General features: G+C 45.8%; 1 protein-coding gene across 3 annotated transcripts in view; it reads left to right on the forward strand.

The window, feature by feature from the left end:
- Window positions 1-3,286: 3,286 nt before the first annotated feature.
- Window positions 3,287-14,301, forward strand: part of COL12A1 (collagen type XII alpha 1 chain) — a 111,154-nt gene continuing 100,139 nt past the window's right edge. For 2 of the 3 annotated variants that reach the window (XM_067294103.1, XM_067294104.1), the window contains exons 1-2: window positions 3,287-3,719; window positions 6,124-6,239. In XM_067294103.1, coding sequence (XP_067150204.1) covers window positions 6,167-6,239 — 73 coding nt within the window. In that variant the 5' untranslated portion in view covers window positions 3,287-3,719; window positions 6,124-6,166. The remainder of the gene's footprint in view (window positions 3,720-6,123; window positions 6,240-14,301) is intronic. The other variant, XM_067294102.1, reaches the window with a different exon arrangement.

Raw genomic sequence — 14,301 nt, forward strand, 5'->3', positions numbered from 1 at the left:
TTAAAGCTAATCCCTTCATTGTTTAACGTTTGAAGAGCTGACACATTTTTGGCTTCTTCTTCTGTGTAAGGCATAGCACATGTATGTATATGAATAAGGGATACACATATGAAAAGCAGATACAATTGTCAGGAAGCCACAGAGGCCAAATCTCATGCGATATCCAAGCTTTTACAATGCAGAATGCCCTGTTTTACTTTGTCTTAGTAATACAGCCTGGGGAAACAGAAAAAGGTGCCAGAGGTTGAAAGGTAAGCCACTGAGTAGCTTAATTTGCTTTCCCCAAAGCATTCATATTTTCTAAGAAATTCCTGCAAAATTACTCTCACATACCTATAAAAGAAATGAGAAATATTATTAAAAGTATAAGTATGAATTCAAATCTTGATTTTTATATTTAAAATTTTCATTAAAGTTTCAACTGATTCAGTTTAAATAGCAAAGAAAATTGCAGAGCTGGAGTGCATGGTCTTAATGGGTTTAACACTTGTCTAAGAAACAAGCAGACAGGAGAGTGTTAGTAAATGTTTATGCATTACAGAAATGCCTTCTGCATTGCATATTATGCACTCAAACTCCAAATGTACATAGCAACAGAGCTGATTAAAAACAACCCATTTTGCCTTTTAATTATTGTGACGTATGGAAGTACACATTCTAAATGCATTTCTTCAGTGTATTTCATGTGTAAAAGATCTTAGGGGGGAAATGAAATGGTTAGAACAAATAGTTAAAAACAAGAACAAAATCCTGCTCTCCTTGGAGTCAATGAATTATTTGCTCCTGCCATCTCTGAGCCTGATTTCACTCCAAGAAATTAAGCAAAGCCAGTCAGCTATGAGGAACAGGACATAGTCCTATATTAGCATTAGTCCTGTATAAGTTTATGAGGGCAAATTTTTGTACCTTTGAGAGACCCTCTGTTTACAGAAAGCCTCCACTCATGTAAATCCAGTTGCAGAATTAGTACCAAATTATTTAAATATTTTAAAATAAATTTTCCAAATAATTTAACTTTTATTTTAGGATAGAACAGTATGTATTTCCTTCTATTCTTATCATATACATTAACTGACTTTATCAAGATAAAATCTTGGTCATACTACAATAGAGAAATCCAGAGCACATTTAAAAAAAATACAGTCTTGGTGCAGAAGTGATGAAAATCTCTCATTTGTATTAATTCACTTGCCATGGAAGGATATTTTAATGTAATGCCTGATGTCTATGCTTCTAAAACTGTTGTTCCAGTGATGTAGTAAATTTATACCGGTGCTCTTGGTGTGTTCACTCAGTAAATTAAATTAAAATACAAAATCATCAAAAAGTATGTCTTAGAAATAGTGCCTTTGCATATCAGATCTGGACAGAAAGAAATTGTCTTCTTTGTGCCAAAATGCTGAAAGGGAAATCCAGCTCAAAAGCTGCGCAGGGGGTTAATAGGTCAAGAGAATTTGAAAGTTTATCAGTGGGGGAGATGTTGTTTTTGGAAAGTGCATTTTATCAATACCAGACAGCCGAAACTGCGGCATGTCCCTAAGAGTAGCTGACTCACTTCCAAAGTGTCTGGAAATGTCAGCGCATGTCTTCCGGCTATCACTTGCTTTTCAGCGTTTGGGTTCTCACGAAGATAGCTGAACTATGACAGAAATGAAGACAGCAGGATTCAGCTCAGGAGTCATAGACCCTGCGTCAGCGCGCCCTTGATCCGCAGCAACGCGCCCAGGAGCTGTCCTCCGGGCGTTATCCATCTCCGCCAGCAGGCGCTTCCACCCGCTGGACATCGGCCCGATTGCTCGGGAATTCAGGGCTGTGCATGGGGTCAATATACCACTAAAATTGCACAGACCTCTTCCAAGCGCACCGCAGTGGAGGTGCTGGCCTGCCCCTTTCCTCCGTCCTTTTTACTTACTTATTTTTTTATTCATTAATTTCTTTACCCCTTTGCCCCTCCAAGCGGTCAGTGTTCGGCTAGCAGCGCGTCCTGCGGCGTGCCTGCGCCCCGCGGAAGGCTCCGCGCAGGGGAGGCGGCCCCCGCGCAGAGCCGCGCGCCTGCCTGCGGCCGCGGGGCCGCGCGGCACCGCCAGGGGGCGCCGCCGCACCGCGGATGGCGCCTCCGCGCTGCCCCGACGGCGCGGCCCGGCGGCGCGGCCGCCCCCGAGCAGCGCAGCCCCGGCGGCCCGAGCGCGTGTTGGCGCTGCGGCGCTGGAGGAGGGGGGCAAGCGCAGGAGGCGGGCGGCGACTGGGGCGTCACATACCTACGGCTTTTTTTTCCCCGTTTTTTTCCTCCCCTTTGCTGCTCTGTGTTCGTCTTGCACGTCTCTCCTTTGCGGTGCTGCTCTGGGGAGGGGGGAGCAGCGTGCACAGCTGGGACAGTGAAATCCCGTGTTTTAACCCGGAGAGGTCCTGGAGGAGCCTCTTCCAAGAGCGTGTAATGAATCCGCGTTTGCCATTCCCGACGGGCGCGGCAGCAGCCCCTCGTCCCCGACGTACCGCTAACCCGGGGCTAGCCCCGGCGGGCGCGGAGCCCTGCAGCCCCTGCGCGGGGGACCTGCCTGCTCCGGCCGCCAGGGCGGAAAGGCCCTGCCATGTCCCCGCCGTCTCACCCCGCTGCGGCAGCCGGGACTCCCCGGGGCGAGCGGCTCCCCGCCGGCGCGCACGGCAGCAAGCCCTGCCCGCGGCTCCCGCGGAGCGGGGTGCGCGTTTCGGGAGGCACCGGTGGCACACCGGCTCTCCCGCGCCCTCGGCCGCGGAGCCCGGCGCGCAGCGGGGAGCCGCGCACCTTCCCCTGTCGCGTCCAGCGCGCCGGCTGCGGGCATCGTTGCCTGCACCCATCCAGCCCTGGTGGCGCCTTGTGCTTGGGGCAAAGCACCTATGCGGCGAGGGGGTGATTTCACGCGTGTAGGCTAGAGGGGGTGAAGGGGAAACGAAATTGAATTGCATTAAAACTACTGTACGTATTTATTTAGCGGGTGCTTTTTGGGGGGCACTACTGCGGCCGCGCTGCCCCCGGACTGCCCCCGGCGGCACCGGGGCTCCAAGCGGGAGCTCTCCTGGCGCTTCCCTTCGCTCGGGCCCTGCGAGCGCCTCCGCCGGTGCCGGCGCGCTCCCGCGGCCGAGGCGTGTCCCCGGTGCTCCCCCGCCGCCCCCCGCCGTGCCCCCCCCCGGGCCCCCGGGCCCCGGCGCGGCGGGGCGGCGGGGGCGCGGGGTGGTCGCTGGCGCGGCGGGCCGGGCCCCTGCTCTCCGTGGCGCGCTGCCGCGGCGCCCTCCCGCCTCATGCCGCAGGAATGCGCCGAGGTATGCGCCAGTTTCCAGAAGTGGATCCCCTTCCCTGCTGGAGCAGAGGAGCGCATATATCATCCGGTGGCAGCAGTCCACCTTCCCTGCAGTTTCGTAACCGCTTACGAGGGTAAATTGAGAGTTGGGAACAGCCCTCTATTAAGTAGCAGATCGAGGAGAGACTCTTCCCACTTGGAGAAGGCAAGTCTTCCCAGACGGACCTTCGCGTTGGGAGCTACCGTAACCGAGGCGTCTCCTCCGCTCTCAGCTGTTGCCGCTGCTTCTGCGCCTCCGCCGCCGCCGCTGCTACTCGCCGCCGCCTCCACAAGGTGCCCCCGGAGCTTCATCCTTTCTCCTCCTCCCTCCGTCCAGGTCCGCTGGAGCCGCCGCCGCAGGAGCTGCCCCGCCGCCGCCCCCGGCACCCTGCCGCCGCCCCCAAGGTCTGTGCGAGCCCAGCAGCGGGGCCCTGCCCCGCTCCGCGCTGCGCCCTCCCGCCGTGCCCGCTGCACCGCGTACGCGGAGAGATGCGCGCGAGGTCGCGATTAGTAGCGCTGGACTGAAGGCTGACACAGGAGGGGGGGGCAAAGGCGCATGTGCGTGTGTGTGTGCGAGTGTGTATGCAGCCGTCGGGCACGGCGGTGGCAGGTGTCCGCGCAGACCCGCGCGGGAGCCGCGTCTTGCCCGCGCAAGCCTCGGCCGCTGCGGAGGGAGCCCAGCGGCGGCAGCCAGCGAGGGTGCTAGCGCTGGTCCTCCGGCAGGAGCGCTCTCTCCCCCTCCCCTGGGTCTGTGCAGCTCCTTGTCAGTTCTTTCTTCTGTTTCCCATTTTTATGGCTTTGACAGCTAGTGGGTTTTTCTTGTTTTTTTTTTTTTTTAGGTTTTTTTTTTCCTTCTTGAAAGTGGTAAATGTCCCTCGCTGCACGGTTTGGAATTGCGTTGAGTAATTTTTGTGGTTGGAATTAGTGTGAGATGGACTGGTACTGGTGAAAGCACGCTTTTTTTTTTTTTTTTTTAAAGTGGTCGCTTAAGATTAAAGGTAAAACCTTTAGTCCTGCTACAAAGTCTGCTTTGTCCCAGTACAGCCAGGAGCAGACATTTCGTCCGCCACCTCTAGGCATTCTTTCAAACACACAAGTTTGAGAAAAGAAAACGAAGGGTGGGCTAGGCGGTCAAACGCATGTTTTGGCTGAGAAATTTTATTTCAGAAAAGAAAAAATATATATCAGGAATGGCAGTCTTGCAGCAGGAACAAAGAATGAAGTTCTAGATGCTTTTGCGCGATGGTTCATTTCTGGTGCTCTTCAAAAGGATCAAAAGATGGCACTCCAAGCCCACACAACGTTTCCGGGACAAAAGTCCTTTTAAACACAGTTTAAAAGATCGGTGAGCTCGCTGCAGAATGTTTTAAAGTGAATGTGCTCGGGGCTTGCCGTTTCCCACGCGGAGCAGTGAAAGGATTTTGGAGCTCTCAAGGACCATTTAATATTAATTTCGGTCCTTCTTATGTTAGAGACAGGGGCTCATTACGGTCAATATCGCACTTCTTTTTACCTGCGGGAGGTATCATTGAACGGAAACCATAGCTCAGTTTTTCCGTGGGCTCTTGGTAATTTTACTCATTGTAAGGCAGTTGACTAGGGCGACCGTATGCAGCAGTGCGGCGGAAGCCTGTGAACTTCGGTGCCAGTAGCTGGGAAGGGTATTCTTGGATTTCGATAACGTCTACCCACTAAATGGGCTTTGCTGTTTAGTTCCACAGATGGCAGGAAAATATATTCCTCTTCAGCTGTTTCTGTGGACCAGTGATTTATGCATTTTTCTCCTTTTGTTTTGCTTTTGGCACCTTCCCGATAAAATCTGTTGCCTAATTGCTTGTGGAATTCCCTTTCCTCCAGCCTAATTATGATATATGATGTATTTATTACTTTATTCAAACAAATCACCCCTTTCCTACTTACTGAGATTCAAAAAAAAAAAAAAAACCCCAACACTTTTATGTGTATGTAATGAGAGCCGTACATATTAGCTCTCAGACAAAAATTCGTATGGAAGTTTTACTGGAGTATTTTGTTGTGACTTTAAGCATACAGAGTTATAAAGGTACTGGTGCTTGCAATTAGGAATCACTAAATCGGCCTAATTTCCACCTGTTCTGCTAGGCAACTTGCAGTGATCGCGAGACTCATTCTGCCTACTTTTTATGGTGTATTTTAAAAGTATTTTCTCTCAGAATGTGTAAATGAATTATCAGATGTTGAAACATCGTGGCTAGGCAGACGTTTCAGGTTTCGGTTGTGTGTTACACACACTTCTGCAAAATCTATTTCAGACCTTCAAGAAATGAAGAATTGCACATTCGTAAACAGAACCCCTCAAAAAAAAAAGTTTTACTGCAGTTTCCAAACTGCCTTGAGACCACTAAAACACAACTAAGTGCTTCAACAGTTTTGAAAAAGGAGCCGAATGAAATGCCCAGCTGAAAGAGCGATCTGGTGGCTTCGGGGCCGCAGCGACCCCCGGAGGAGCCGCCGCGGCGCCCGGCGCTGCAGGCGCGGAGCGGGGCGGGCAGCCGCGGGCCATCGGCGCCGCGCCAGGGACAAAAGGCGCGTTATTGCGAGGCTAGACTCCGCGGTTAGTCACGGCGCTCTGCCGTGGTTTTGGACGGCTTTCAAGTCGAGAGGTTTCAACCTGGTCCCGTGGGTGGGTGCGGGGGACGACGACAAGGGAATAAAGTGGCGGCCGCAGCTCTCCGTTTTTATGTTTCATGAATACACCCACGCCACCTCTAACCCGTGCGTCTTGTCTCCTTCTTTCTTCCTTTCTCTTTCCTTCCCCCCCCCTCCCCAGGGCTGCAGATTCATTCATGTCGCTGTGATCCGGCAGCGCAGAGATGAAGACGGAGCTGTGCGCGGCGCTGGCTGCCCTGTGCGCGGCCGCCCTCCTCTCCCGCGTAGAGGCTGAAGGTAACCTCTGCCCCCCTGCCCCCTCGCGTTGGTGGCGAGCAAGCCTCCCGGCCGGCCTCCAGTCGCCCCCTCCCTCCCTCCCTCTCTCTCCTTTTTTTGCGTGTAGCTCCTGCACTTTCTCTCCTTTCCTTCAGAGAAACACTTCTCCTTCCTTGCCCAGCTCCTTCTGCGCTCTGCTCCTTCCAGCTAGGCAGCCAAACCGCAGCTCCCTCTCCTCTCTCTGTCTCTCTGGTGTGCTGTCCACACCGCCCCCGCAGCCAGGAGGCGGGCTGCGCGCCCCGGCGCGGCCCCGCGCAGCGCCCGCACCCGCGGAGCAGCCCGCCGCCGCCACCTTCCGCACCGCGGCCCCGCCGGCTCTGAAGGGCGCTGTAGAGCCGCATTTGGTTTTAGTCGATTCAGAGGGGAAAAACCCGCGCACGCACACACTAAACAACCCAAAGCTCTGAAATAAAATGCTCCCACAGAGTCCGGCTCTCTGCGCCTGTGTGGTTTGTTCGGGCCGGCCCGGAGGGGAGGTGTCGCCCCCCGGGGCCTGGGTGGGGGCGGCCCTGGGGGCCACCGCCATGCTGGGGCACCCCGCAGGCCTGGCCCCTGGGGACCCGCTCCCCAGCACGCTGCCCTGAGCCCCCAGAGCCGCCGTCACTGGGCTCCGGCACGCGTGTGGCGCCTTTTCTTCTTCTTCTTCTTCTTCTTCTTCTTCCCGCGGGGCCCTGGCCCAGCCTTGCCGGAGGTGCAGGTCCCCGGCAGCATCCTGCCTCCTGCTGCGGGGACAAAGCGCGGGAGAGAGCCGTGGGGCCGGATGGTGGAGCCCGCCATGCGGCACGGCGCCCGCCGTGGTGCGGCTCGACATGACCTGGCCCCTGAGCATTTGCCTCCCTGATGGATTGGCAGCAAGTATGAGGGTGACCTTGTTTATCTTCTTATGTGTGAGCTGAATGGCTGTAGTAGTAATAGTATTTTTGTTAACAGTGTGTGCCAGGAAAAAAAAAAAAAGGCCATGAGGCCCATCTTCATGGCCTGCTCTGCAATGACTATATATGACCTTTGGGGCCCGACTCCATATTAGGGTTAATCAAACCTTTGTGTTTGAACTCCCCCAGATATTTTGGTAAAAGCAGAAGCCAGTTTCTGATAATTTGGCTTTTCCCTTCCTTCTCTTTCTGTGTTGGATTGAAGCAAGTTGTCTGATGATGGCCTGCTGGGTTCCTCTCTGTGTCTGGATGTGGTAGCCTTGGCTCATGGCTGCTAAAAGCACAGTGTCTAAGAAGCTCCTCTGGGGTATTTCCTCCCACAGCAGCAGGACTTGCTTGGGGCACACAGACTTAAAGGAGATTGGCTTTCTGGAAACTATGACTTTCTCCTAGTAGTATTAACATCTGGTCGCCCTAGGAGAGAATCAGCCTGCTGCCTCCCCTCTCACGCTACGTTGTTGTTGGCTTAAGAACCAGAAAGGTCATTTAAAGTCATTTCAGAGTTGCATTTGAAATGCAGGACCACTGCTCTGGAGAAAGCTGAAAAAATACATGGTTTTGAGGGAAGAGGAGGGTGAGTGTATTTGTGCATTCTTCCCCATTTTAGGAAAGATCTCATTCAGAGCTAGTCATGTTGCTGTTGTCCTGCTCCATTGTTTACATTTATGAAGTGGGTTGTTTCAAAATATAAGGGAGAATGTTTAAATTAGCTGTAGTGTGGACTAAAATAGTAATAGTTTGAGTTATTGAAAGCTAGAAAAATATGTTTGGAGAAGCAGACAGTTATATTGTAATAGGGAAACCAGCTGCATTACCAGTCAAGCTGTGCAAGTTTGTTTAATTCTGATTTTGAGGTGTGGGCCATTGTTAAGCAAAAGAATAGGTAAAGCCTGATCTTGTGAGTTGTAGAGCAGTTGTCAATTCAGAAATTTGTATTAAATGAAATGCATAATCTACAGCAGTCAGCTTTCTAAAATAAACTTTTCATAACTCAAGAGTTTTGAAGAGCAGAAAAGCATCTCAAGAAGGACGTGCAGTGAGAAATAGTGGTGCTGAAAATGGGATATCAAAACTAGGAGTACCTTAGGATTTACTCTTGCAAAAACTACTTTTATAGAGCTTTTTGCAGGGTACTTTTTGTTTGCACTAAACTGGCCGTCCTTCTGTACTGTTTTAAGTTTGTGCTTCAATTTTGAATCGTTTTGTACATTGCATATTGTATCTTACTTTAGTTCTGGTCTCATTACGACTTTATACCTGTCTGCTGAACTGAGGTTCTCCTGTGGACATTTGTCCCTTTAGTCTATTCCTCCAACTTTCACCTCATGTTGTGGCACAATCCTTTCCCCACCGTTCCTGTCTCAGGCTGCCAGTGCCAAAACAGTTGTATGACTGGTGTTTCTTTAGTGCATTTATTTTCTCCTTCCTTTATTTTTGTGGCTCTCCCCATGGTTTTCAACAGAGATGCAGTTTGAATTTTGTTTCCCTGAGATACAGGTAGGCACTTGGTGATGAAAAAGATGAAAAAGGGAGAGGAGGAAGAGGCAGGCAACCATTTGATGTGACCATTTGTTGTAGGTGTGGGCTGGGGAGGTGGAGTGAAGGCAAAGGGAGGGAAGAACATAGTTTTTCTGTTTTTCTGCTCTCCTCCAGCCTTTATTTTTCAGTCTCCCCTGGGAGTAGGTCTGATACTGGTGCGCACAGATTTCTAAATACTCCAGAATGAAACTGTTTTTTCATCAGTATCACAGGTGCTCTGTGGTCCTTTGTGAGAGCAGTGCTCTGTTGCTGTTGGCAGGGTAGTGAGCTGCAGTAATGGCGATAGAGCTTTCCTACAGAAATAATCCAATGGAAGGGTTTATATTTGGATGTTTACTGTTGCAGTAGAGGGGGTAAAATCAACTAAAGTCTAAATACTTTCCTGGTATTTCCCTGGGGAAGTTGTTTGTTCACCCTGGACAAGGAAGCCCATTCAGTTTTCAGGCTCTGCATTTTGCTCTTTTCTTTTACGGTGAAATTCTACTTTTTCTATTTTGCTATCCTTCTGACTTCTCTGCTCGCAGCTTTAACTTCTTGTGTATGATGCTATAGTTTATCATCTGTTTGTTTCTTGTCTCTTTAGTCCAGCACTGTAATACTCCAGTGCATTCTGTGTATATCTTTGTGTCAAGCATATTCTTTTTTGTCACAATTTATTTTCCATCTGTGATCGCAAAGAGCAAGGGGAAATCTATGTCCTTCAGACAGATAAGAATGCTTTCATTTTTTAGTCATAGTTAAGCCAAGTAGATTGGTATGTGAATAACCTGTTAGTTATGACCTCAAGGTAATGCTGTTATGGTATCGTGGCTTATGTAGTGTATTGTATTTGGTAATACAGAGGGGTTTTCAGAAGCCCAAAAAAGGAATGAGATCGTTGGTCCTGAGTGACTTTTAGGCTTTCCTTTGTGCCTCTAAAATTTCTTTCCATGGTATTTTAATTAGTAACACATTATATTTCTGATCCCACTGAACATTTGAAAGTTCTGAGTCTTCAGCTTTTTAGGAACTGATTCAGACCTAGAAAAGTCTCTTTTCTAGACTGGAGATAGAGGAGAGCATCACTGAGCAAGGTACTTGACCTGTGTGTACTTTAAGGCCTCATGTAGAAAAAAGGTTTGTCAAATAAAAAATCTGTCTCCAAGACATACAGAACAGTATGTGACAAATAATTGCAGCACTGCAGTTACAGAGGATTAAAAAGTTTTTCATGTGTTGAATGCATTAATTTTCATAGACTAAATGGTTCAGAGATGATCCAGGATGGCTGAAACTTTTCAAGTTATTCACCTATGGCTTTGGATCTGGTTGGTGGGACCTTTATTCCATTAGCAGTTGATATCTGATCTCTGTCTTTTGAGAAATCGGTTGCTGATTTCCAGGTTCATAAAGAGAGATTAACTGCCTTACAGAATCTAGTAGATTTAAGTGTAAAAGTACAGTATGTATATTCATGAAGGTGACTTGTAACTCCCTATTTTTCCTACTGCTAATTAGAAGCAAAGTGTATGTGTGTGTGTGTGCGTGTATAGAGACACATATGCACATACATGCATATATATGCAAAAACATGCCTAACATTCTGTAAATATTCATGCATGCAGTATGTGCATATATATACAATTGTGTTGTTACATATTTTTTGATAAACATATTAAAAATGAAATGTTTTCAAAGTATACTCATGTGAGTTATCTTGTGTTTTAAAGAAATTTTATATACATATATAAAATTAAAAAAATGCAAACATACAGATGACATTGTTTTTGTGTTGTGATTGGCAATGAATATCTAACACAGCTGAGAAGCTGCTCTTTATTATGTTGCTGGGTTGCAACTCATTCTTCCTCCCATTCAGATTGGCAACACTGACTTCAAAGGAGCTTGACTGGGATGATCATATAGTTAGTTACTTGTTTCCACACAAATTCATGCCATATATCAAGAAAAGAATAAATGTGGAATATTGGTATCTCTCAGCCTCAGCTGGGCATATCTCAGTGAGGCCAAGAGTAGGCTTATCCTTCAACTTCTGTGGCCTGCTAACATGTTAATTTACTTACTAATTATAGTTATTTTTTTTCCAGTGATGGAATTACAGATTTTGTTTCACATAGGGATTGTGGATGGCAGCTACTTCCAAATTATATAATTTTAAATCTGATTTTAGATTTAAATTGCTTGATCTCCTGATTATGTTTTTCATCTATCTTATTAGATATTCATTGAGATCCTGAAGCAGTCACATTGTGTTATCTGTAAAAAGCTGTAGACTTTTATACATTAGGTTTGTATTACCAGTTAAGTAATACAAGCTAGAATAAGACGTACATAAGAAAAATACCTTGCTCTATATTTTTTGTTTCAGAAAATATACTGCTATTATATATGTATATAATGCAAAGAGTGGCAATGAATTAAGTATATTATGTCTGTTTTTCTTTCTTTTGTGATATATGAGGTAGGATATACAATGAAGGAAGTTATCTTATGGTAGTTCTAAAAGTGGTGGAAGTTGGCGTTATGGAAATGTTAGATACTGATAATGTCATACAGCATCATACAGCATTTTTTTGCTTCACTGGAAGCATGTAGGGGAGCCATACATTTCTGTGCATCATAAGTGAATTCAGTGACTTCTGTGCCTGACTTAGCTTGGTCTATGTCCAGGTATGGAGTTCCATGACTTAAGGAAGTAAACGTGGTTTGAAATCCATTCTCTATCATCACTCCTAAGCAAAATGTGCATTTCTTTTCTTCCCTTCTCCCCAGCATTTTAACTCGCTAGCCCCTATTTTAATGCTTATGGGAATACTATAATACCACCACGTGTTATAGTCATGATCCTACACCTTGACAAGTCAATGAAAGGTTGGTCATTGATTTTGATGGACACAGGATCAAGATGATCAACACTGTCTCTACACTGTAAGCGTATGTGCAACCTCACTTGCGTGAGTAGCCTTCCATCAAGATTGCTTGCTTGAGTAAAGCTGTGATCATACTTAAGCCTTTGTAGAAAGAGAGTTTTAAGGCTTGTGCCTTTAAATGGGACAAACTCCCATCATTACCAGGGCATTTTGTTCATAGAAGTCTGGTCTGCATCCATATCGCAGCTATATTACTTTTCCAGTGGTACATTCCCTTGCAGAAGAAGAATTTTAATAAGGCCAAGTAACAGTTGCCCTGTTTGATTCTCACAATAAGATTTTTATCATCTAAATATTTTGCTATACTTTGGATTGACTTAACACGCTCAGTCATGTGACCATAGTTTGGTCTTGATCCTGCAGCCAGTTTCACATGGGTGAAACCTGGTCCATGTGAAGGTCCATGGCTGTTTGTGAGGTTCTGTATGAGTATCAAAAGCTCACGGGCCAGAGAAATCTTTTATCACCTGAGTAGCATTCATCCAGAAGACATTTTCATGACATTGGATCCAAACCTGCTTTTTTCACTCGGGCAAAGTTCCTTTTGGGAATTCAATGGGAGAAACATTTAGTGCTTCAGTTTGATAAGCTGCAAGATGAGAATGAATGGATTTAAACTGCAGCGATGAAGATTCAGGTTACGTATCAGGAATGAGTATCTTTATGATGATAGAGGAAGTGAGTCATTGGAGTAGATCCTAGGGGAAGCCGGCCGACTTTCCCACAGTGGAGGTCTTTAAGAATGATTTGAGCAAACATGTCAGGAGTGACATGGGATGGCTGATCTTGTCTTGGTCATGGGATGGACTAGGGGACTTTTAAGGTCCTCCACAACACTGTTGTTCTATAAGGCTATGAATACGTGGATGAAAGGATACATTAATTATATATCGATGTACTATTCTTTCTAACTGCCAAGATCCACATTTGAATTTTCATAAAATGGATTAAAATCCTTTAAAATGTTAAAGACTTTTCCTCACAGTCAGTTTTTCAGTTTATCTGGAATCCGGTCATTTGGATATCAACAAGTTGGGCTGCTGCTGTCCTTCAGCAGTTAAAGCCTAAAGTCTCTGCTGCAACAGGTCAATTTACTTGCAAGGTTGGTGGCGCTATTTTTTCCATGTACTGAATTTTTTTTAAAGCATGCTCAGGTCAGTTGTCTCTGCCTTTGCATTAAATTTGTCCTGAGCCATTGCTACTGAAACAATATTTTATAATGATATTCTTAGTACCTAGATGTATTTTACTATTAACACCTGTTGCATGACTTTGATACTAAGTAACTACCTTGCTTTCTCTAGCAATGTGATTATAGTAAACAGAATGATGAATGAACTGTGCATGCAGGTTAATGGTCTAATCTCACTGCCTGTGTATGGACAATAGGAAAAATAACATTTGCTCCAATACTAGCCTATCTGTTGTATCAGTATTACAAAGCCATATTATCCTAGGTTTGGAAATGACAGTAAATTAAAAGCGAAAAGAATGCCTACACAAAATATTTCATTTTCAATTTTTTGAGCTCAGTATTACTTATTGTATTTGTACAGTGTCTTATCGTAAGTACACATTCTAGCATTTGTTTCTTTATCTGCTCTTTAAATTATGTTAAAAAACAAAGCAACCAATCGTATCTGAGATTTGATGGAGATCTTCCATGAAGCAGAGAAGATCTGACTATTAAAAATGCCTGCAAAACAGTCTAAAGTAGTTAAGGAAAGTATGGCTGAATCTAATCTTACTTTGTAGACCTATTTAAACAGTAATATATAATACACCTACCATGCACTGACAGTGAGTCAGTAAAAAACTGCATGAATAAGCATGACAATTTTACAAAGAGAATATCATTATAAAATATTTATGAAACGTCTTTGTGCAATGAACCTTGTACATGGAGGCTTTTGTCCATCGTGGGAAGCTAAAAAAATAATAATCAACATTTTCTGTACATATGCATGATGCTGCAAAATAGCGTATGTAAACTATTTCTTTCTGTACTGTTCAGTTACTTCTGTCATCAGCTCCTACAAGTTTTATTTGCAGTCATTTGTTCAGATCACTGGTGCCATCTTTGCTGTTTTCTATAAATTCTGTGAATAAATGTCCATAAATATACTTTGATGTTGTCTTTTCATAATTAACCATTGTGTTGTATGGAACCATACTGGCATTTTATGTTAAAATGCCACTACTAGTATGGGTACACCTGCTGCAAAGGGAACATGAAAACAAGTTTACACCTTGGAAATTGTACGGCAATTTGGTGTAAACAGGTCGAATCTTGCTTTTATGAATTTTTGCATCAGCTCAAATATTTCCACAAATTGCAACCATTACTTTGTATTAACCCCTTAATTCCTGAGCTCTTTGCAGCCATAAGCAAAGTATGTCACTTTAGTGGCTTCTAGGAACAAAGGGGTGGAGCTCTCAGCATTTTGAAATAAAATGATACATCAATATATCATTATTACTGATATACATTTTACATGTATATTCGTATCTAGACCCCAATAGAAATTGTTTCACTTAACATTAAGTGCTCAATCATTCTCTGTATTCTTAAAAATATTTTTTCTCTGCCAAGTTTCTAGATTCAGTGAAATATAATTGATA

Source organism: Apteryx mantelli, chromosome 3 (genome assembly GCF_036417845.1).
Source record: "Apteryx mantelli isolate bAptMan1 chromosome 3, bAptMan1.hap1, whole genome shotgun sequence".
NCBI classification, from domain to species: Eukaryota; Metazoa; Chordata; class Aves; order Apterygiformes; family Apterygidae; genus Apteryx; species Apteryx mantelli.